The sequence below is a fragment of the Gobius niger genome (genome assembly GCF_951799975.1).
Source record: "Gobius niger genome assembly, chromosome: 18".
NCBI lineage: Eukaryota > Metazoa > Chordata > Actinopteri > Gobiiformes > Gobiidae > Gobius > Gobius niger.
Window position 1 is genome coordinate 4,058,353 of NC_136869.1, and position 23,057 is coordinate 4,081,409.

General features: G+C 42.7%; 1 protein-coding gene across 1 annotated transcript in view; it reads left to right on the top strand.

Annotated features, from left to right (window-relative positions):
* Positions 1-23,057, top strand: part of drosha (drosha ribonuclease III) — a 256,825-nt gene that overhangs the window by 204,049 nt on the left and 29,719 nt on the right. Inside the window, exons 26-28 of the mRNA XM_079576148.1 lie at positions 3,824-3,929; positions 11,485-11,626; positions 18,229-18,311. Of these exons, the coding sequence (XP_079432274.1) occupies positions 3,824-3,929; positions 11,485-11,626; positions 18,229-18,311 (331 nt within the window). The remainder of the gene's footprint in view (positions 1-3,823; positions 3,930-11,484; positions 11,627-18,228; positions 18,312-23,057) is intronic.

Below are 23,057 nucleotides of genomic sequence, written 5' to 3' on the forward strand. Positions count from 1 at the left end.
CAAGGCATGTGTGAAGGCGGAATTAACTCTATAATTCTCCATCAGATATTATTTCTAAAAAGTGATGGGACAGATGTTTTCTATCATTTTTTTGTGATTGCTTCGTCATGACAAACGCAATACTGTACAAAGTGGATGTATTCTGGGAGACGTTTCTCCTGTAATAAATATTTCAGTGTACAACTTTATCAGTCTGTAAACTTGTGTTACTTCCTTGTTTATTCTCATTCATTCCCGGATGTTCCCGTTAACTCCAGTGGAAATTTACTGATGTTGAAAGTTCTTGGAATTTTGCAACCCTAGTCGGGACCCATAAGTGGATTGTGGGACGATTTTCATATAGAAGTACAGAAACACAGGTCTGTTAAAATGACTGTAACTGAGACGTTTCATCATAACATTGAAGCGTGACAGTGGCTCAGTGGTAGAGCGGGGTGTGATCAGAGAGACAGCGGTTCGAATCCCGCAGGTGCACACTGTAGTTGTGTCCTTGTGCAAGACACTTCACCCACCTTCCTTCTGGTAGGTTTTCACTGCTGAAAACTGTAATCTACAGCTGTGGTTCTCACCTCGTATGACATCAGTACTCACCATAAACCCAGTACAGTATTTTCCACACATTATAAATGGTAGTTTTTAATTTTATTTATCCTTTATTTATACAGGTTTGTCCCTTGAGACTGGAATGATCACATTTATGGACCTACATCAGGCTCAAAGCGCTCACCCGTTCACACTCTCATTCATACACCAGCGTCAGACACTAAAAACAATCGATCCTGGAGCATCACAGGCCTCTGTGATGGAAAGCAAAGGGCCGTGCTCATACAGCCGCTGGGTCACTAAAATATCAAACAGGTTTTGTTTTGTTTTATCAACAAAAAAAAATCCATAATTCCCCCTATAACGGAGGATGTTTTGAGCCAGAAGTGAATCACCCTTTTTTCCCATAAATGTCTGCTTTTATGATGTACTGAAGGACAAAACTTTATTTTCTTGTATTAGAAAAGAATCCAGTGCAAGGTCTGTAACTTAACTTAAACTTCCACTTAATCATCTGTTCATGGTTGACTCCGAGCTCTCCTTTCTTATGACCGCGAGCCTAAAACCATCTTGATTAGCGAGACTGAACAGATGAGCGCTGTGGGAGAAGCCGAAGTGAAGCAGACAAACCGTAATGGCACGCCCCTGATTGGATAAAACGGATGGTGATTCAGTCCCGGTTCCACTCGTCTCTGACCACTTTGGCGCTGCGAACGTCTTTCTCAAGCCTCCATTTTATTTTCACAAATGGAGTGCGTTCCGAGCGGCCGTCCCTGGAGACCTCAGATGAAACGCTGCCCTCTGTTAAAAGCCCGTGATGCTTCGTGCTCCCATCACTCACGTAAACCCCTTCGCCGCATCGCTCCCTGCACTCAGTCTGGACCACAGTCACCTTGAGTTCAAGCTCAATGTACTTTATTTGAAAACATTCATTCATTCATTCATCGGACTGAACAGCAGGAAATGGGAATGAAGGGAGGAGAGAGATGTTCAGCATAAACCAGGGTTCATTTTGTCGGATAACGTGTCTGTTGACTGAGGTTGGGCAAAAACAGAAGAAAAGGTAAGTGATAAAGACTAAAGCTTTGGCAAAATGGCCCTTTTTGTATCGGCCGATATCATGCTGATCAAAGGCCGATATCTCCAAAAGCGATAGCAGACTTTTGCTCGTAATTTCCAAACTTTAAGAGATTGAGACTTACTGTTTCTTGTTTTGGAATCTGCTGACTTTTGTCTTTAAAACTGAAGCACCCACAAGGAATGTCCAGAATTACTATAAGAAGTCATTTGTTCCAAAAGCAATCTCCACTTTGAACGGTCACAAATAATAGTACTGTTGTTCATTATTGTTATGTTGATTTTAAATGTGCCTTGTGCATGTTTTGAGCCTGTCAAAGACGAATTTCTGTTGCCTTCGGGGGTAGACAATAAAGTTTCTCATCTATCTTATCTTAATCAGCCCTGTGCCCCTACTAAAGCGTGACCTGCTGTCACAGTTCAACAGTGAGTGTATTATAGATTATTCTCCACATCCCCAGAAATCGGCACAGGCCTTAGAAAAACCCTTGTCGGTCGACCTCTAACGTGGACCTTGGGAGGCACAGAGGAGGCCCATGAAAGGAAGGAGGCCAATGCAGAGAGAGCGGCTGCAGGACCCACTGTGAGGCAATAGAAGTGGGCTGCAGGGCCTTTTCTAGGTCGATCAGGCTCCTCGGCATCAGAGGGTTGCTGAAAAAGCCTCATGGTAGCTGTAGCTCAACAGGGGAGACACATGAAGTCGTCCAAATTTGCAGGGATTTTATGTCGACGATAACTAGAGCACCCTAACGCTTATAGTTTTAGAAACTTTATCTGTAAATACGGAGTCGACTCAGTAAATGTGTGCGTCCTCATGGATTGACTCATATCTTTGAAATTATATTGATATCTGTGAAGAAAAATCTCCCGTGTGAGGCGCTGTGGAGCTACCAAAGAAAATAGACTGTAGATGGCGCATGCGCAGTAAACTTTCTGAAAAATAACAAAAACCCTGCTTGCAAATACGAAGCTTCTCAATGGATTTCCGCTCTACAGAAGAGACAATGTGGTGAATTTATTCTTCAGAGTCACGAGACTAAATCGGAAATACTGTCAGTTAACGGACTTTCACTGTCAGTCTCAACTCATTATAAGGTCAGTAGATTTTGGATTATGGATGTGATGTCATCGTTTTAGGAAAGGTTGCAGAGACTTCTTAACAATGGAGCCACGTAAACGGCGTTTTGAGATCTTTCCACTCTGGGACCTGGTTTGGAAAATGTTCGTTTACAGACCCCCAAAACACCGGTTTCGTGTTGATGATGAGCTGGATTGATAAAATGTTTTTGGGTTTGGTCCTGGGCTTGACTTCGTGTGGAAAGAACCTAAAACCATTTTTTTTTTTTTGGCCTAAAACCTCATTATATTTTTTTCTAAAGACTCCTGAGACGAAACGTTCGACACTTGAACTACAGATTACAGAAGACGACTGAAGGACCTTCTTTGAAGATGGAAAACTCGTGGAGGCTTTGTACCAGGAGCTGCTCGATAATGTCACCGCGCAGCAACGGCACAGCAACAGGAGCCAAATGAGCCTCAACCTTTAATTATTTTTGCGGGTTCTGTTTAGACTCAAGCCTTCCATTGCAAATGAATAAATGAATAAAACCAACCAAACCAACACTTGTGACCTAACCCCTAGGCCATTGTTGCGATGTAATGAATTCATATCATCTCATTCAAACACTCGGTAATGCTGTCCTCTTCATCCCACACATTGGTCATTTGCTTTTATTCACTGATTCTGTGTAAATCTCATTCCTTTTTGCATCTGTAGTAAAACCTAACAGTGTTTCATCTTTCAGCCAAAACAAAGCAACAAAAGGCCACGTTTGTGTTTTTTCTTCCAAACCCTTTCATTCGGACCAGATACAACAGAAATGTGTTTTAAAAAACATTTTGAAATAAAAGCTTTGACTGTGTGCGTCCATTTTCAATTAACCGTTTCTGACGTGTTTTTGTGGCAAGACAAAGAACCCCAATTATTAAACCTCTTTTTATGAAATAACTGTACGCTCTAATCACAACTGACGACAACATGTGTTTTTCCACTTCTGAAAGCCGGTTTAATTGGTGGCTTTTAGTCGCAGCCTCCGCATCCTAAGTAACGCAGCGATTTATCCGTTTGTGAAAACCTAAATGAAGTTAAAAGAGTGCTTTTGTCCGGTTAATAATGTGGATTGTTTTGTCGTCGTCTTTGCAGAGGTCACAACCAGAGAATGGAGTTTTTGGGAGATTCGATCATGCAGCTCGTGGCCACGGAGTATCTGTTCATCCACTTCCCCGATCACCACGAAGGACATCTGACGGTAAGATGTTTATTTCAGCCGACAATGCGAGCCACAGACAGTTCCTTGCATGTTTTATATATAGATGGTATTTTTCTATATTGTCTTTTTGAAGTTATTTATTTCCCTTGGAGTTGCGTTTTTTTTTTACATGTGCGTCCGTTTGGCTAATGGCTAATGGCTAAGGTGTTCATTCGGGTCCGAAGTGCCGTCATGCACGAGCTGAATATCGAAGGTGCGGTTATTAATAAGACCAGAGGTGGCAGTTGTGAGCTTTCTAGCCCCTTTAACCAGAAAAACGTTTTTGTTTGCAAAATGAGGCTCCTCAAGCTCCTCCCCTGCTCCTGATTGGATCTGATAGGCTGGTTCACAGGAAAGGCTTGTCTCATTGGTCGACATGATATGATACTAGACTCTGACATCTGGGAAATAACACAATATATTATTACTTACTTAACATCAACATTCTAGAAGACCAGGTGGTCGATTTTGCATTTTATAAAATTTGTAAAACATTTAGACTTCTATACGTTTAAGCGTGATGTCACAACTTCTGCTTCTGGGTACTAGCAGAGCTGCAAAAATGCGAGAAACAGAGAGTTACTGAAACTACTTATTTCTCAGACTCATTAGCCAAAAATGCAGCACCTACTGCTAAAAAAGTAATATTTACTAAAGTCACTACTTCCGGGGTTAGCGTAGCTGCTGCGCCGTTAGCATTTCTCTCTCCGCTAACCCGGATGTAGCGATTTTGGTAAATATTACTTTTATAGCAGTAGGTACAGCAACAGTGGAATTAATAATTTTTTGTAGTTTCTCGCACATCTGCGAAGCCGGAAGTAGAGCTGTGACGTCACCACTTAACAAACGTATACTGTAACTTTTATCATACATGGGACTCATGCATGTAAACACACCACGCCGGATTGTCGCCTTGGCCATGTCGCCTTTGCTCTGCCCGAGCCCGTGAGATCTCGGGAGCTAGGCAGGAAGGGCCTGGTTGGTACTTGGAATGGAGACTGTTTGAGAACACATGGAGTTTGTGAGTCGTGTGTGAGTGGTTGGTGGTGGTCAGAGGGGCCGATGGCGCAGACTGGCAGCCTCGCTTCCATCAGGCAGCTGTGGCTACAATAGAAACACATGAAGGCAGCAACAGGTTTATTCATCCAACGTGCAGAGAGCAAATCTTATCCGATAATAATGATGGTGTTGTCTTGTGTACATTCATCACCTTGATAATCCTTGGATACCTGGCTGAAGTCATTCTTTCCCCAGCATCTGCTCTTCTCCAGTTTCCTCCTGTTCGCTGCACGGCGTGTGACGCTGATCGCCACGAGACCAAAAACCGTTCGGTAGTTTTCAATAACTCGTCTCGGTTGGCACATTTCAGCACCTTCAAAAAGAATAAAGGATTTCCAGAACAAAGGCGACGGGCGGGCTTTGAACGGTACATGTCCTGTCAGCAGTAGATGGCATTAAATCTGATGTTTTCCCCCTGCGATATCAGCACTTGTACAGAAACACTGGAGGCGAAATGGTTTGAACAGGTCCCAATGCGATTCGCGTTAAAGTAGTCAAGAGCGCTCATTGTTGTCGTAGCTTAAGAGTTTGAATCATTCATTTGCGAGATCCTTGTTAGTCCTCGGGTTATGAAAATGGATGATGAAGACAGGAAAGTTATTTTTTTGACCACGTTTTGCCCACAAAAGTTGCTGTTTGTATTCATATACATGCATTTCCGGTCACGCATTGTTGTGGCCGCCATTTTGAATACCGAACACCGCTGTTATGCCATCCACCTGTTGCGCTGTGGGATGTGCAATACCCTGTCTCATAAAAGGGACTCGCTTTCTACAAGTTTCCTAAAGTCCCAGTAAATGGATAATTGCCATCAGGAGAGACCACTGAACTCACAGCTGACTCCGTGCTGTGCAGTGAGCACTTTGGTTCAGGTAAGTGAAGCAATGAGGAAACATTATAACGCAAACGAGGCTAGGCTACAAACAAATGCTAGGCTATCTGTTTACCTACATGAATATACTCTGGCCTAGGCTCTAAGCTCCAGTCGAAAAGCTTTGGGTAATGCCAAACTGGAGGAAATGTGCTCGGGCAAGGCGGGGGGTAAGGGGTTAAAATGTCGCCCACTGGCCGGTATGAACTGCCCATTGGGGAGAACAACGTAAACCCTCATAGATTTACTGTTTGAGAGAGGAGTGGCGACACATGCTAACGTTCGCAAAAGGCAACCAGATACTGCAAACAGTTTACTACTTACCCTTCCTGTGACCAATATAGGGCTGCAACTAACGATTATTTTGGTAATCAATTAATCTACCGATTATTTTTACGATTAATCGCTTGGCTGTGAAAGGCTAAAGTGGCGCCACTTGAGGACATGTTGATGGAGTAAACTTAAAGTAAACGGTTGTAGGAGGCTCTTTGTGCTAATTCTGCTTTCTGATTGGAGGAGACAAAGACAGATATTTATGAAATTTACAATGTCCATGACACGGCAGACCCCAACTTTAAAAACTAAAAGTAGGTTTTCATCCAAAATACATAATTGTCATGTCTTTTTTGCTCTATTTTAGTCTGTTTACTAGAAAACGATGAATCAATTACTGAAATAGTTGACAACTATTTTAGTAATCGATTAGTTGTCGATTAATCGATTAGTTGTTTCAGCCCTAGACCAAGTACATTTTGTGCTTCTTCACCTGATGTATCTTGGCATCTGTGACCCATCCTGAGATAAAGCAGTGAACGTCGGCTTCACCAGTGTATGGAGAGGGATTATGGACCACATAAATACAGATAGACGTCTGCAAACATTAGATGCAGCGAACTGTCACTGGTTTTAAAGGAATAGGCCACCGTTTTTACATACTGAGATATGTTCTTATCTTAGCTTTGACGAGTTCTTTAGGACCTGTCTGGTCTTCACCCGTGCCTTCAGTCACGTAAACACAGCGCAGACGGCGTTAGCATTTAGCCTCTCCCTCTCTCCACTATAGCTCCAAAACAGGTCAAGATACCAAGCTCTTCCACGTTTTCCCTATTTAAAAATGGTTACGTGAAGTGTTACACTACAAAGTATAATTACACAAAATTAAACAATGTGGATTTTCTAAGCGGATAAAAGGGGGAACTATATTGTAAGGCGTAATAATACCAGGAGTAGTTCGAAATCCGCGCAGTCATCTTCACTTTACTGTGCGGATGCCAAATTTTTTGATTAATTCAACTAGTTGAGACGCAGGTAGATGCTGTTGCATTAGCCAGCGGTGTTCAAAATAGCGGCTAGAATTACAGAGGTCACGTGACTGAAATGCATGTATACCCCTTATTCTTCTGTTTGATGGAACATTTGTGGCTAAAGAATATAGTATTTCGACGTTGAATACGACTTGTTCGCTTGCCAAACACACTCCTCTACAACTTACCACAAAGTATTGAAATGTCCTCAAAGCAAACTTCTGAACTCCGACTTTGAACCATTTGTACGATTCTTTATTTAGCCCTTTTCATGAGAGCTCCCGTGCCTTTTAGTCACTCAAATGCTTTTTTTCTCCTCCCATTGGTTGTTGCGCGTCTTGCTCGAGGAGGACACTTCCCAGCACGACAAAACGCGCTCATATTTTATTCCATTTGCTCTTTTCCCCGGCTGTTTCCGAGCCGAGTTTAACGTGTTTCCTTGTTTTTCCCGTCTTCTGTAAATGCACCTCGCTGGTCTCAACATGTTGTCATCCTCCGAGCCGCGATGTAAAATTTAACAGATTCGTGCGCAATCTCCTCGAAACATCTCTCTCTCTCTATGCGTTTCTCTTTCTGTCGCAGATGGGTTATTCCATTTGCGTTTTTTATGTTTCTATATCTGTGTTTGCGTTCGCTTGAAGATCTGAGGGAGGGATTGGAGTCAAACATGTACACACACACACCGCCTTTAGCTTTGATCTCAGCACATTCGCAGTCACGTTGTTTCAATAAGCTTCTGCAATGTCAAAACATCTAGTGGTGAATTCATTTTCCACCATGATCTTGTATCAATGATGGACCATTCAGTGACTATAGAAGGAGAACTTGTACTTAGGGCTTGAGGACGATACTATGAAGCTGGTTGAAGTTACCCTGGATTAGTTGGTGTAGCTTACCCTGGGTTTGTCTGAGGATTTTTCATGTGGAACAGAAGGAGTCGGCGCTAACAGGTCAATCACGGAAGAGACACGGACACAGTTCATCTGACTGTCAAAATCTATCACTTAACTCATGGCTAATATATTCTCTAAGGCTATATCCACACAAAGACAAAACGCTTATGTTTTCAGAAACTTTCTTTGTAAGAATGAAGCCAGCTTAGTAAATGTGTGCGTCCACATGGGTTCGACTCAGGTCTGTGGCGCAATTCCTCTTCCAGGCCTGTGTGAGGCGCTGTGACGGTAACACAGAAGAGACGAGGAGGAGAGTTTATTCTTCAGACGTAACGGGACTAAAGCAGAAAAACCTGTCAGTGACTTTTACTGTCAGTCTAAAAACACAGACTGACTCTTGTTTTTCTACTTGTCACCTGTGGCTTGTGGAGCAATAGATCCATGAGGAAAACTCATTATAAGGTCAGTAGATTATGGATCATAGACACCACTCTGGAGCTGTGATGTCATCGTTTTAGGAAAGGTTGCAGAGACGTCTTAACAATGGAGCCACGTAAACGGCGTTTTGAGATCTTTCCCCTCTGGGACCTAGTTTGGAAAATGTTCCTTTACAGACCCCCAAAACGCTGGGCTCATATGGACGACACACTGGATTGATAAAATATCTTTGTGTTTGGTCCTCAGCTTGACCTCGTATGGACAGGGCCATAGCAGTATCTGAACCAAGCAGCTCATGCAATACTCGTACTATAATATGGATGAGAAATCAGCCTTTTTCATGTCGTCCATCTGTGTCAGAGTTACAACACAGAGGTTCAAGGTGCTTCCTCCTCTTTCCTCTCTACTCTTCAGTCTACTGCCTCCATACATGGCAGAGTTTGGGTGACAAAGCGGAAGATTCTTGCCTCTGATTGGTCAAAGAGCCATCGTCGTATCTAAGCTGGCACTCAACCTGGTCCAGAGCAAGTTATGGCTAAGGGAGATCTACCCTATCCAGCTTTGTACTACTGCAAAACCAGGGTCAACTCGACGCTAAACTTTCCACGCTAACCCTCTAATCCAGCTTCATAATGTACCCCCACTACTCAAATATGTAGTTCAAGAAACTTTTTAAAAAAAAGGTTGTCGACACTATAAAATTAAACCTCCAAAATTGTAAACGATTCAGGCCTTTTGTCTCCACGTCTTCATTGTATGATCTTCTCTCACATAGAGCGCTGTTTTATTGTATGTTCATTTGCAACAGTGGTATAAAAGCCATCAAAGTTTTGGAAATGTATTTGATTGGAATAAGTGTGAACATGAATAGCCATTATTTGCCATGTCAGTCTCTCAGGCTTTTACAATACAATACAGTTAGAAAATACATTTAAGTGACATTAATTTCGACATTACGCAAAGGAAGTGCATTTGAATACAATCTAAAAGCCCCCAGATATAAGTCCTGTTTCAGTTCGGGGACGAGAGGAGTTCCATAGTTTAGCGCCTTGGGCAGTCGAGGCTTATTTTTCTAAGGGGCAGTTTCACATCTCACCATTGTCCATTTTTGAATGAATCTTTATAACTTCCAAATGGTTAAACCCTCTTGCTTCGTCTACACTGCAGATTGATGGGGGATTTCTTACATTGCAGGGGTGTTCTTTGTCCATTTTTGTTTTTTAAATAATTATTGTACGACGGATGGAAAGTGGCCATTTTTGCGTATTCTTTGCTGAATTTGGACTGACCATGAAGTTTGCAAGTTCTCCACAAAACAATCCTCCCAATCGGCGAGCATCATCATGTTTGTTGGACTGGAAGCTGCATCTCTCTGTCTCTCTGTCTCTCCTCCACACTCACAAATATTTCCTCCCTGTTGGTCCTGACAGCGGACATCGGCCTCTGACGCGTGACATGCTCTGTTTGCTTGTTTTTTCCGCAGCTCCTGTTCTTCACCTTCACCTTCTTCCTTTCACCTCTTACAAGTTTTATTCTTACAAACACATTAAGCGTTAGTGACTCTCAGCTCCCGCACACTTCCCCTGGGATGAACCCGGCTTTGGTGTTGAGTTCAGTGTAGTCACAAAGATGCACTTTTCTTTTCTTAAGTTAAAACGAGTGGAGTTACAATTGTTTGACACCTTACCTTGAGTAATTATCACTTGTCAAGTAACCACAAAAAAAAGGGGGTATATCACATCTTTTATTGTTTCAAGTATCATGAGGTGAAAAGTGTGATCATAAATTTAGACTTATTGTAGGTGCAATTAAATGTTTCTTGTTGTTTCAATGCCAAAAAAAATCCTTCCGTGTGAGCTTATTTATGATTCGTTTTTGTATTTTTATTGTTGGTTTATTAAAACTGACGTATTGCAGTTGATCTCCATGGTAAAAAACAACTGAGGAACTCGGGTCAAAAAGCTTCCTGACTTCTGCTCATTGGTTGTTTTTTATGATTTAATGTGAACTTTTAACTGAAGCTGTGCTACTTTCTTGGGAACTGCCGTCCTTCGGAGCGACATATTTTGCAAGAGAATGCTACAATGTGATGTTTTATAAAATGAACAAACCCAACTGTTTTTCATTCATGTTGCTGTTCTGTGATAGTAAAAAAGAGAGAAAGGCTGAATAGATGAGCAGTCAGTAGCTTTTTGATTTAAATTCAGGTTCACTGTGGTAATATTTGCATGAGAAACATCCAATGTTCCCGTTTTTGTCACGTGACTCACAAAAAGACGATTGTTACTCATGTACAGCATTTTAAGGAAGGGGCCCTGCTGGCCTACTTAAAAAAAATTTAAACAGAGTATCTTAAACACGAGCTGCTTATCCCTGTAGTCAGAAATATAAATGTAAAATTATATTTTTATTTTGTTTGTTTCTGGCAGTTTTTCTGTCAGCGGTTCCCCTGTATTGCCCCAGCCCCTGTATACTCGGATGCACCCCTGCTCAAAGTAGATTCGGAGCAGCCTTCTGTCCCGCTGTGGCTGCGGAAAATAGCCTCTAAAAGCTGTAACTTTCGAGAGAACGCCTTAAAACACTGAAAGCCCCCAAGGTTTCTGTCATTAATCCAGTATTACGCATCATAGTTCTGGAGGCTCCTGTATCTTCACCTCTTCACTCACTGTAGACAACTTTTCATGCATCCAAAGAAACACGTCGTATTTCCTCCTTTCCTCTTTGGATGTACAATGCCTCAAAACGATCATTAGAAAGGTAAACAGGAGGAGAAACTCAAGGGACATTAATCAGTTTGACAAGAATTGAAATATTTCAGGTGAAGGCCCAGAAATAACATAAATGGGAAGCAGCTCTGTTTCCATTATCACCAAGAAAACTTACCTATTGGTCATGTTAGCGTATAATAAATGGCTTGTTTTTTCACATTTGGCTGCTATGCCGTTTCCCTCCCGTTGCCATAAGTTTATTTGTGTATTTGTGTGTTTCAGCTCTTGCGCAGCTCCCTGGTGAATAACCGCACTCAGGCCAAAGTGGCGGAGGAGCTGGGGATGCAGGAGTTCGCCATCACCAACGACAAAACCAAGCGGCCCGTGGCTCTGAGGACGAAGACGCTGGCCGATCTGCTGGAGTGTACGTACAGACAGAGAACACACTTTGACCCAACTTCCAACATGTTTATTTTATGAAATCACTACAACATGGCGGCGCTCCCTTGTCTTTCCCACGCTCATTCTTTCACAAATATTGACATGTTTGGTATCTGTAGCACAAAAGGCAAGGATTTAAAAAACAAGAAAAACAATCAATCTCCATAGGCAGCAGTTCAAGGTGTTTCAGCCTGGACTTGAGGCTGTTCCAGACCTTTGCTGCATGAACCTGAAACGCAGCCCCACCGTGTTTAGTCCTGACTCTGGGAACCACCAGAAAACCCCTCCCTAAGGATCTCAGGACCCGAGGTGGTTCATACGGCTGTGACATGTCAGAGACGTACCTTGGTGCTTGACAATTAAGGGACTTCTACACAAGCAGAGCTGTTTTAAACTCTATTCTCTGAGCAACAGGAAGCCAGTGCAGAGACCAGAGCACTGGACTAATGTGATCGTATTTCCTGCTTTTGGTCAGGACTCGAGCCACAGTGTTTTGAATGTAATGGACTTAATATGACTGTTAAGATTCAGGTCCGAGTCCATGATTACCCCGAGATTTCTAACTTGACTTTTGGGTCTCAGTGAAAGAGCTTCAAGATGACCAATGACAACCTCTCTGTGTTTTTGTGGGCCAAAGACAAAACGCTGTAATCCAAATATGGTCCATCTCCACTTGAGTCGCTCCGACAGGATCCAGACATTTCCCCCCCCTCATATTTATGTCAAAAATCTACAGCAAAAGTTTAACATGCATTTTCCCCATTCACCTCAATGCGAGAGAAAAGTCATTATTCTCAGTAAGAAACGTAAATCAATTTAATTTTGAATTTGTTTAACCAGGAAAAAAGTCCCGCTGAGATTCAGGCTGTGTTCACATTCGGGCCACTTCAAGCGAAAAAGAAAAAAACTGCAACATTTGTGCAGCTGGTGAACGCAAACGGACTCCAAACTGAACCAACAAGAGGAAATAAATTTAAAATCACTCTTTTGGAATTTGGATGAAGACCTTAAAAAAACACAAGCTTCAGAAAAAAGAAGTAAAGTGTGTCTGTAAAAGTTAGTTCAAATAGAAACAACTTGGAAGAAACTATTGGACGTGTTTTTAGGGTCTTCGGAGTCATAACAGGAGCTTGTTGTTTGTAGATGAAGCAATAATACTACGATATGTGAGGAAAAATATGATGTGTATAGAATAAGGCACTGGTCTTTCCTGGACGAGCAAGTAAACAGATGCTGCGGCCAAACTGAAAACTGCAGCTAACTCATCAGCAAAAACAAACTCCACACTTCTAGCCTCGCAGTGCAGTAAAAGTGGAATGTTTGAAGAATGTCAGAAGCGAGAGTTTGTGTTCAGAGTCTCACAAGGCCACGACTCGTAAACAGCGCATCAAACTTACAATTCACTGTTAGAAGTCCGGCTAATCCACGGCTGCAGCCTCGTAGTCCACATGGTCCACATAGCGATCGATGGTTTTCCTCTTCGAAGGTAAACCTCTCATTCCCGTGCGAGTCCTGGTCCTCTGAGGCTCCTCGCGGGTTCCTGTTTTGCCCAACTTTGCAGCACCAAGTCCTCTCCTCTTGGTGCCGCATGTATCATCCTGTGCTTCCTGTTTGTTTGGGCCGAGTGTTTCCCTGGGAATGACCTGACAGGCGCTGCAGCATTGTGCCATCCATTTTTTTTTCCGGAATGCGACAGGACTGGGCCAATTCTCCTCCTTTAAAGGGCCTCAATGCAAGTTCGCCATTTTTATACTCACTACTGCCACCCCAGATCATACGTGTAACTGCACCTTCGATATTAAGCTCATGCATGACGGCAATTCGGACCTGACTGGGCTCATTGAACACATTAGGACATGGCTGGAACATGTAGGGGGAGGAAAATACATAGTTTTAACATTTTTAAACTCTGTATAGTCCCTTTAAAACGCACCACGTGATTATCGAGATCGACCTGTATTAAATTCACGATTATATTAAAATTCTATTAATTTCCCAGCCCTAAACTGACCGCATTTCCTATATAGTCTGCACAAAATCCCAATAATGGACAGGTTTTGGATATTTTTGGAATATAACTGACCTTGCACATGAATGATCACATTTTGAGGGACTATTTCTGCTTAAATATAAGTTCTTTTAAATGCAATATGGTTAAAATCACTCTATGGACACAGACATTTATATGGTTTGTCTGGTGTTATAAGTGATTTGCCTCAGGTGCACTGTGGAGTCAGACTGTTTTTAATGCAGGCTAGCTGATACCATAGAAATGTGGTAGCCTTGCATTAGCCTAGCGCCACGTAACTCTTCAAACATAAGAACTGCATGAATTACAAAAAAAAAAATCTCCAGAAATCAGCAACACTCTGGATAACTAGGAAATGTCGCCCTATGTCAAAAATCCTGGAATATCCCTTTAAGGTGGGGGGTAAGAGTTTAATTATAGTCATTTCGATCTCATAATGCTAACGTTCTCCTTTAAATATTGTACAAAAGAATCTCTCCAAAAGTCTGGCACCAAGACCAGTGATTCAGTCGTATTTATGAAATAGATTTCACGCTTACATAGAATAAAACTGTCAATCTCCTGGACTTTCTCTGGCCTTAAACGCAGAACGCAGTTGTAAAGTGTCCCATTGATCCGCCGTCCCTTTGTGTCGCCGTCACTCGCTCGTAAAGACAGTCGGTGTTTACTATACCGCTCACCAAAGACGTCTTATTCCATCTTCATTTCAAACCCGCGACTCTTCAGCCGCCGCTGTCTGCCACAAATAACGCCACATTGTGCCGCTCCGCTTCCCTTAATGAGAGCTGCCAGTCGGGTTTGAGATTAAAGCAGCGGAGACCGACTGGAAAACAGCGTTCGCTTCATAAACTAAACACTAAACCAACTTTCCTTTCTGTGTATGTGACGTTTTACGAGTGTTTAGGGTAAACAAGTGTAGTTTTTTTTTTCGCTCCCTCGTCTTTCCCACGCTTATCCATTCACAAATACTGACATGTTTGGTATCCATGTGTAGCACGAAAGGCGCCCAAGATGATGCTGCAATCCAAATATGTTCATTTCCTTTGTGGGAGACAACAGCGGCTAAAGACGGGAGAAATATACACAGGACACAAACGTTATAAAACCTTCAGCAAGTTTTCTCAACATCTCCACTTTAGTGAAACCTACAGACTCTAAACTTTACAGCCTTGTACTTTACGATATTCTGAAAGTTTTCTCAGAAGGATTTTGTAATATCTATTTTCAAGCGGCCAATTTATCAGCATTTTAGCTCTGTAGCAAAACAACACCAGCTGAGAAGACAGAGACTTTCTGGCTTCTCCAGAAACACTAACCCTAACCCTTGCTCTGAGGGTTAGGGTTAGTGTTAGGGTTAGGGTTAGTGAGTCTCCATGGAGACGGTTGTCAATCACAGCAGATGCATGAAGACGATAAAACTAAAACACTTTTGAAAACTCCATGGCTTATTAGGAGGTTTTACTTTTGAGAACAGACAAGGAATATCTAAAACAGGGTTGTATTATCTTAATGGGCCTAATTGCAGCGACATTGTGACATATAAAGAGCAGGACTCTGAGCAGTTTTCTTCATATGAAAGATCAGGAGACTTTTTAAAGTTTTTTTGGGATGAAATTGATTAAAATCGTTCAAACTGAGTTAAAAAAATCGAGATTTTATTTTTTGGGGTATATCGCCCAGCCCTAGGTCTGTCAATGTTTTAGAGAATAGGCAATTTACTCCTTATTTTTTATAAGAAAACACAAAAGTAAACTTCTAATAATTTTTTTCTGATATGTATATAAGTGCTCTACAGCAGAAGTCTCAAATGGGTATCTCTAAATTTCATTTTTTTTACCTATTGACATATCCACTGTCAGCAACAAAAGCTCACGTGATTTCACTCGTAGCTGTTAGAGGAAAACATGAAATCTCTCTTTATCACATTGGGTCAGGCCTTTCCTATGGAGCAGACTTGAATGGTAGGACCAGCGCACTGTCTCGAGTTCATGTCTCCAGGTCCTGCACCGATGGTAAATAAACTTCTCCTGTATAAGACATCCAGACTGCTGCCTGTTCTTCATCTATCCTCTCGAACACCATTGTTAATCCTCCAACAGTAACTCTGACCAAGATACTTTATTTCCTCAATCTTTTTTTCCGACAGTGTTTTTAGTTTCGTAGAGGGGTCTGTAATGTTGTATACACCCTCTACACACAGCCATTTAGAACTCCAAATTGCTTTTTTTCAGTGACTTTTTCCCATCTATAACAAGTATTAACCACTGCTGATGCCTCGTTAATGTTCTGGAAAATGACGCCATAAAACGAGCCTCAAACCGGGTTCACATTTCGATCCAAATTTGCTGAAAATGAGGAAACCGGCGCTAACCTGTTTTCGCTAAATTGCCTGTCGCTAATGCGTGAGCCGCGTCCGCAGAAACAGCCGGGGCCCAGGTCTCGTATCATTTGCCTTCCAGATTCGAGAGGCGTCTGCAGGTTCGATGACACGGGGGTCACGTCTGAAAATGAGGTCCTATAAACAGGTTGCGACGCCCCCCGCGGCTAAAGCGACCCGAGGAGGATATCATCCGTTTCCCTTCGCGTCGAGTTTCTGTGGGGCCTGGGAAACAAAACGGCGATGACGGCTTACGTTTCATTTATTCTCCGCCATAAAAGCCCCCGTCCCGTCGTCCACATTCAGTGACCTCCACGAGACCTTGAGGGCTCCACTTCCCGAGGCGACTACAATATAAAGGAATCATAAATGTTTAGAGGTGATTTACGAGGGATGGTTCAAATCGGAGGCGCTTTGTGGAATTCCTTTTGAATGCGGCGGCATCTGCAGGAAGATGATGAGCCCAAAGGCCGACGCTCACCGAGACGCAGGGATTTATCGCCGTCGGGTAGAGCAATGCTGCGTAAAGAAAATAAGATATGGCTCCATTTTCTAGGTGAATAGGAGAAAAAACATTTAATTGAGAGATATCAATTTGAAGCTTTTGCTGAACATTACTGGTTTAGAACTGAGGAAAATATATATTACAAGTGTTGCCAAAATTGTCTATATTTTATTTTATTTGTTTTCATTTTTTCTTTTTTTTTGCTGTAGTTACATAGATTTTTTTCAGAGGGGATCTTGTTTAGTTTTTAAATAAGCCATTTATAAGTGAAAAAAATAAAAATGTTGCCTTGTTTGCGGTTAATAGTTTAATAAATCAGGCTGGAAATTTGATATTTAAAAAAATCCCTGTTAAAATGCATATGATTTTGCTAAAGATTCTTGTAATGTTTATATTTCACTTCCTTATTTGACACTAACAGGAAGTGACATAGAAAGGTTGCCATGCCAACCATGTTAAAGCAGTACTAAGTAACTTGTTAACCTTAATAAATCCTTTCCGTAGTCCCTGTGGGGGTAATACAAGTGTTAAAGGGATGATTGGGGGTCTTTCATCTCCCCCTGGTGTCTCTGGCCAGAAACCACAATTGCAACTTCGCTGCCTACGGGTCGGAGGCCCCAATACACACTAATGGAATCACGAAGAAGAAGCTAACAGGCTAACGGGCAAAGCTAGCGGAGGGCTATTACCACTTAAACAGTATTTACAGCCAAGTTTGAGTGAACAAAATGATCTCCATTGTGTAATTGGATGTACAATATCCCTCTGTCCCTTTGTCTTTTCTGTCAGCGTAGTATTTACTCTCACGGACAATTAATGAGTAAAAAAACGCAACATGCTACGACACCTGCAGTGGCACTTATGGCCTCTAGGGGCAAGAGTCACTACTCTTAAGTCAATGGGAAATGAGTCAAACTGCTTTGGAACTTTATCTTTATGTCAGCTTAAAAATTCTGATAAAAATAACTTTTCTGCCCAACATTTCTTCATTAAAAATGCTGCTTCACTGAAACAAAATGATAATTATGCAACTGATGTTATAAATCTAGATAAGTCTTATTTTCAAAAGCATTAAAACCTGTCATTTGCACTTTATGTCCAAGACTGGAAAGTTTGAAGTCTGTAGGAGCTACTGCAGTGGATATTTTGTTGCTGCAAAGGAAATGACCATATTTGGATTGCAGCGCCATCTCTGTCGCCTTTCGTGCTACATGTACCAAACAGGTCAATATTTGTGAATGAAAAAGCTTTGGGGAAAAAGGTGACGCGATGTTGTAGTTACTTCCTGGATATCTCCGTCTCACTAGTGACAAAACATCATAGTTTAAGCAACATAAAGGGTAGTTTTTATCTTTAAAACTAAGAAAACTCTATATAATCTCCTGCTTGAAAATCCTCGCCTTACACCAGTATTTCCCTGAGTATAGACAGTGCTTATATTACTTCTCGTTTACAGTTTACAGCGCCCTCTATCTGTCACAGACCAGAGCACTGTCTTAATATCAAAAGATAAAGCAGTTCTTTCCTATTGCATAAAATGTACAGGGCCAATGATTCCATCCTACCAAAGCGATAATAGAATCTGTCTTGTTCAGGATCATTTCTCACGTGTGACAATGTGTGGACTTCCTTTGGTGAAGTTTAATTCTACATCTGTGTTTCTCGTGTCTGCAGCCTTCATCGCGGCGCTCTACATCGACAAAGACCTGGAGTTTGTGCACACTTTCATGAACGTTTGCTTCTTCCCACGACTCAAGGTAAGAACAGGCTCGATCCGCGACTCTATTGTGTTGAGTTCAACCTTTGTGATGTGTTTTTTTCTTCTTTTACTAACTCGTGGTAGGCCATGAGGGACTTTCTGTTATCCAAAAACAACTGGATAACGGAAAGTGGATAACTGTCTAGCAACATAAAATAGATATAAAACCTTGTGGATTTCTCAGTTCATACATAATATTTATAAAACAGTTTTCAGACATGCACTACGCTCTGGACAAGTTTAGTCTTCAGACATGATTCATCATATTGCACTGATTTATCTGAGGAAACGCCAAATCTTGCCGAAGCTAAAGACATGGCTTTGCAAGTTACAAGTTTATTTCTATGATTCACACTGGCCATTCAAACCTCTTCATTATTAGGATTGGACGCCAAAAATCCTAAATACAGACTGTCTTCAGCCCCATACCTGGTGCAGTAAGCGGCTGGACAGACTCCCATGGCCATGTTATGTTGCAGCAGTGCGACCCCTCCCAAGCTTTACCTCCTACAGACCGTACCAGACTGGAATATTTCCCACTACTGTCGGTGGTAGGCCTGTCACATGTCTGTGCTGGTGTTTTGATCACGTTTCTGCGTCATGGAGTTTGTCCCTAGAGCGAGACCATTGATACAGACAGTGTTTAACTCACAGTGGGAGAAAAGCTTTGGCTGCACGTGATGTTAATATAAAGAAGAGGAAGAAGCAAGCTCTCGTAGTCAGCGCTGTTTGTAGCTCACCACACCTCAGCCGCCCCCTCTTTTTCTTCTATGGCTACCGGCAAAAGCTCTGGCACACTGTTGTTTGTACGCAAGATACCAACTTCGTCTTGAGCAAAGCTGTTGTTGCGCCAGGCGTATATAAGGCTCTTTCACACTGTGAGTAAGTACGTGTTTTATTTGCCATTGCACAACGAAATAGTGTTCAAGTGTTAGTCCTGAGCCGCCATTGTGGTCCGATCTGACCCGGAGATCGGGGGAACCATAGCACCTGGAAGAAACCGGCTGTCTGCCTTCAGTGCTCCGCCACCTCCTCCTTCCTCTTCCTCCTGCGCAGCTCCCTCCGTTCCCTCCGCGCCGCAACGGTCTTTCACCATCTTCTGGGAAGGGCTTAGCAGTTAATCTGTTTTATTCTCCAGTGAACATCCATTAGCCAGAACAAGAAGGCATGTGGGGCTTAGCTGTGAGTCTCGCCCGGATTTCTCCTTTTTAGTTTCCTGTAGCGCCTCTTGTGCCACGTCCACTGTGCTGCAGGTGTTGGGGGGCAGAAGAAGAAAGTTGTAGGTCTCAAATGGGTTTAACTGCTAGCTGTTTGTTTCCTGCTGTTTCCTTTAAAAAGCTGTTTCCTTCAGGACCATTATGCACTCTCTGCAGTAAAAAGAATCCACCGAACCTCAGAAAAACCGGCTGACGCCTCTCCCCGCAAGTGCAGGTCGAGCCTCGTCGATATCTTTCGCCTCCTTTTCCTCCTGATCAATGAAATGGCCTCCTAAACGTGGCCGCTCTCCCCTGATAGCGGCCGCTAATGGTCGGGCCATAATAGCGCGAGCATTGACGAGAACCTCCGCGTCCACGCCTGTTCCTGAACGTTACCCAAATCGTTGCTATTTTAGGCCACCTTAAATGGGAGCGTGTCGGCGTTATCGGCGGCCTGATCTCGCTGTCTTTTCCCATTGATCCGTGAAGTATTTCTCGCCATGATAGCGTCCGTGCCCCTCGGAATAATATCGAGCACCGGCCAGATGTTGCGGGAGATAGTTCGGCGGCGAATCGAGGGCGTTTTTGTGTTGCCTCTTTTGCGGGAAATAACAGTTTTAGGAGCACTCTCCGATAATCTGAGAGCGATTAGAGGCGTCACGCTCCCGTCTGGTCACCGCGCTGTGAAAGGCATCGGCTGCATCGAAAGGTCAGCGCCGCGGAATGGAGAGGAAACACAAGCAGGACTCGGGACCGGGGCTAAGTGAGCGAACATACTCACACCTGATACACAGGACACACAAAACAATCTCATTTGTGAGAGAGAGCTTTATTTGTTTAATGCCTTTCACAGACGTGGTCACAAACTGCTTTACATGAGAGGATTTGTCATGGAAATAATGTAAAGGTATTAAATTTAAAGTTAAAATTGAAATCACCCTCAAGGAACACAGATTCAGGAAAGTTTATGTGCTTTTTCAGTAGATTTTGAGGAATCGAATGAGATTTGATACTTCAAACAAAACCCCACACGATCTGGAAATGATTGTACGGTAGTTTTTCCATCAGTAAAGGATCTGTATCATGCTATTTTATCCATTACAAAGTAAAGTATAGGCTTTTATATGATATATTGTACCACTACCACTATGGAGTGCTATTTTTTGTGATGAATATAAGTATTTACTGGAGGTATTTTTCAAACCCGGAAGACACAACGCTCCGATTCAGTAAACTCTGCCCCTCTCTCCGCTCATACAACTTTTGCTTTTTTAGTAGAAATGTAAATGCACAGCAAAAAGTGAAGTTACTTCACGATGCAGTTATAAGGAGTTGACGTTTGCAACACAGCTTCATAAATGGCTAACACACACAAGCTTACACACATTTTGACTCACCACCGTTTTGGTCCATCGCTGTTTACATTATGGGACTCACGTTGGTCATAAAAGTGAATCCACTTTGATTCTGACGAAGGTTCACAAACATCCATCAGTGAAGTGACGGTCACAGAAAAACACTTTGGTGATAGTCGCCGAATCCCGGAAAGAAATTCCAACTTCTGGCCTTCTTTAGGAAGGTTGAATTAAATCCTGCACCTCTCACAGCCAAACGTGCTTTTCTCTGACATTATCGTCAGGTAAGAAAAAAGAACAGGCGTGTCCAGAGTAGGTTAGAAAGAGCTCCTTCTTCACAGCTTCCAGTGCAAACACGACATCTGTTCAGACGCTCAGGGGGTGCGTTTGTTTTGTCCGCAGGGGCATCATCAGGCCGTAAGAATATAGTTTTAGACATTACATTACAGACGTCGAGCACTTCCGTTCCACAACTGAGCAACTCAGTCGTTCACCAGGAGAGGGGGCGGAGCAGCGACTCAGAGAGCAGGATTCAGGAGGATTGCTGAGATTTTTGAATGAAGCCAAAAATCACTCTGGTGGTGTTTTTGATAAGGAAATAGCATAACAACATGGCTTTAAGCTCCAAAAAGTCGATTTTGCATGATATAGGACCTTTAACATTTCATAAGATGTTTAGTGGCCACAAGATGTGTATCCGATCTGAAAAGCAGGAACGCAACTGAATTTGAGTTAGCATTTAGCTTAGAGGCCACTTTTAGACGCTAATTTGTATCTAAAGTGAAATCTCAAAGGGTTTGTACATTCATTAATGATTTCTCACAAGGCTTTGACCTAAATGTGGTCGATGGGTTGACGACAGCTGAAAACATCTGAATCATTTATTATCTGTGATGTCTGAGGGCTAAATGCGAGATATAGGCATGATGAACGGACTCTGAAAAGTTTCCTGGATTAGCCTTTAAATAACTTGCTAACTGTCTGCATACGTTCGACAATCGCTTCTCCTTTTTATTCTATGCCTTCTTGCTGTGTAGGAGAGAGAGGCTAACCACTCCACTAACCATTCCATACATTAGTTTGGACCAAATTAACTCCTTTTGCTTATGTAAAAGTGTCCGTAGCGTCAAGACTGTACCGTATCTTGTTTAAGTTAGAGAATGCGGTGACATAACACAGAGCTTTAGTCGTCTAATGAAGCCGGCGTGTTATCTAAGCCGCGAGGAGCATGTTCTCGTCCCGCCAGCGCCCCCTCTCCTCTGAAGACCCTCTCTGTGAAGACCGGCTAATTGCTGTCTCAGAACCGCTCTTCAGGGAGGAGCTTTATACTCCGGACTCTGGCGCCGGCCGCTTCATCTGAGCCTCGTTTCTACTTCCCAGAGAAGAAAGAAAAGCACCACATCTCCGTCCTCACATATAGACCAATAGACCGAAGCCGAAACATAGTCTCATAAACATTAAGGCGAGACGCTGCCGGTGAATAAGGGGAAAAAGATATCCATTTGAAACTTATTGATACAAATGTCTATTGCACATTTCTGTCATTTTTATGTTTTCAAGCAAAAATAAGGACTTTGATTCATAAAAATGGCTCCAATTGCAGAAACAGTCCCGATTAGTTTAAGACTATTTGCATGGTTGGACCTTGACATGAAATGAGAGTGAGACAAAAACAATGGAGTCAAATTTTGTATTGAAAACAACAAATAAACTGAAATAGGTTGTTTTTGCAGCTGATGAGAAGTTTAGGACTACAGGTATTCGCACTGTCATGACGTCCTGATGGCAAAGGCAAAAAGAAATTCTGGTTTTGAGCGTGGTCAGATTGTTGAGCGCACCATCGCTGCTGAGGTGGGACGCAGTAAGACATTCATTCATTTTGAAGTCAGGGTCGTACCGCCTTTGCTCTGCCTGATCCCGTTAGACCTAAGAAGCTGAGCAGGAAGGGCCTGGTCAGTACTTGGATGGGAGACCGTTTGAGAAAACCAGGAAGTGTGTCAGTGAGTGGTTGGTACCCCCCTTGGCTACCCCAGGGCAGCTGCTGCTACACCACCGAGTATGGAGTGAATGAATATCCATCCATTTTCTTCCACTTGTCCGTTGCCGGATCTTGGGGGCAGCCGTTGGAGCTGCCCAAATCACATTGCACCAGCCCCTTATGGCTCCTCCTGCTGGTGCTGGGTTCACGGAACG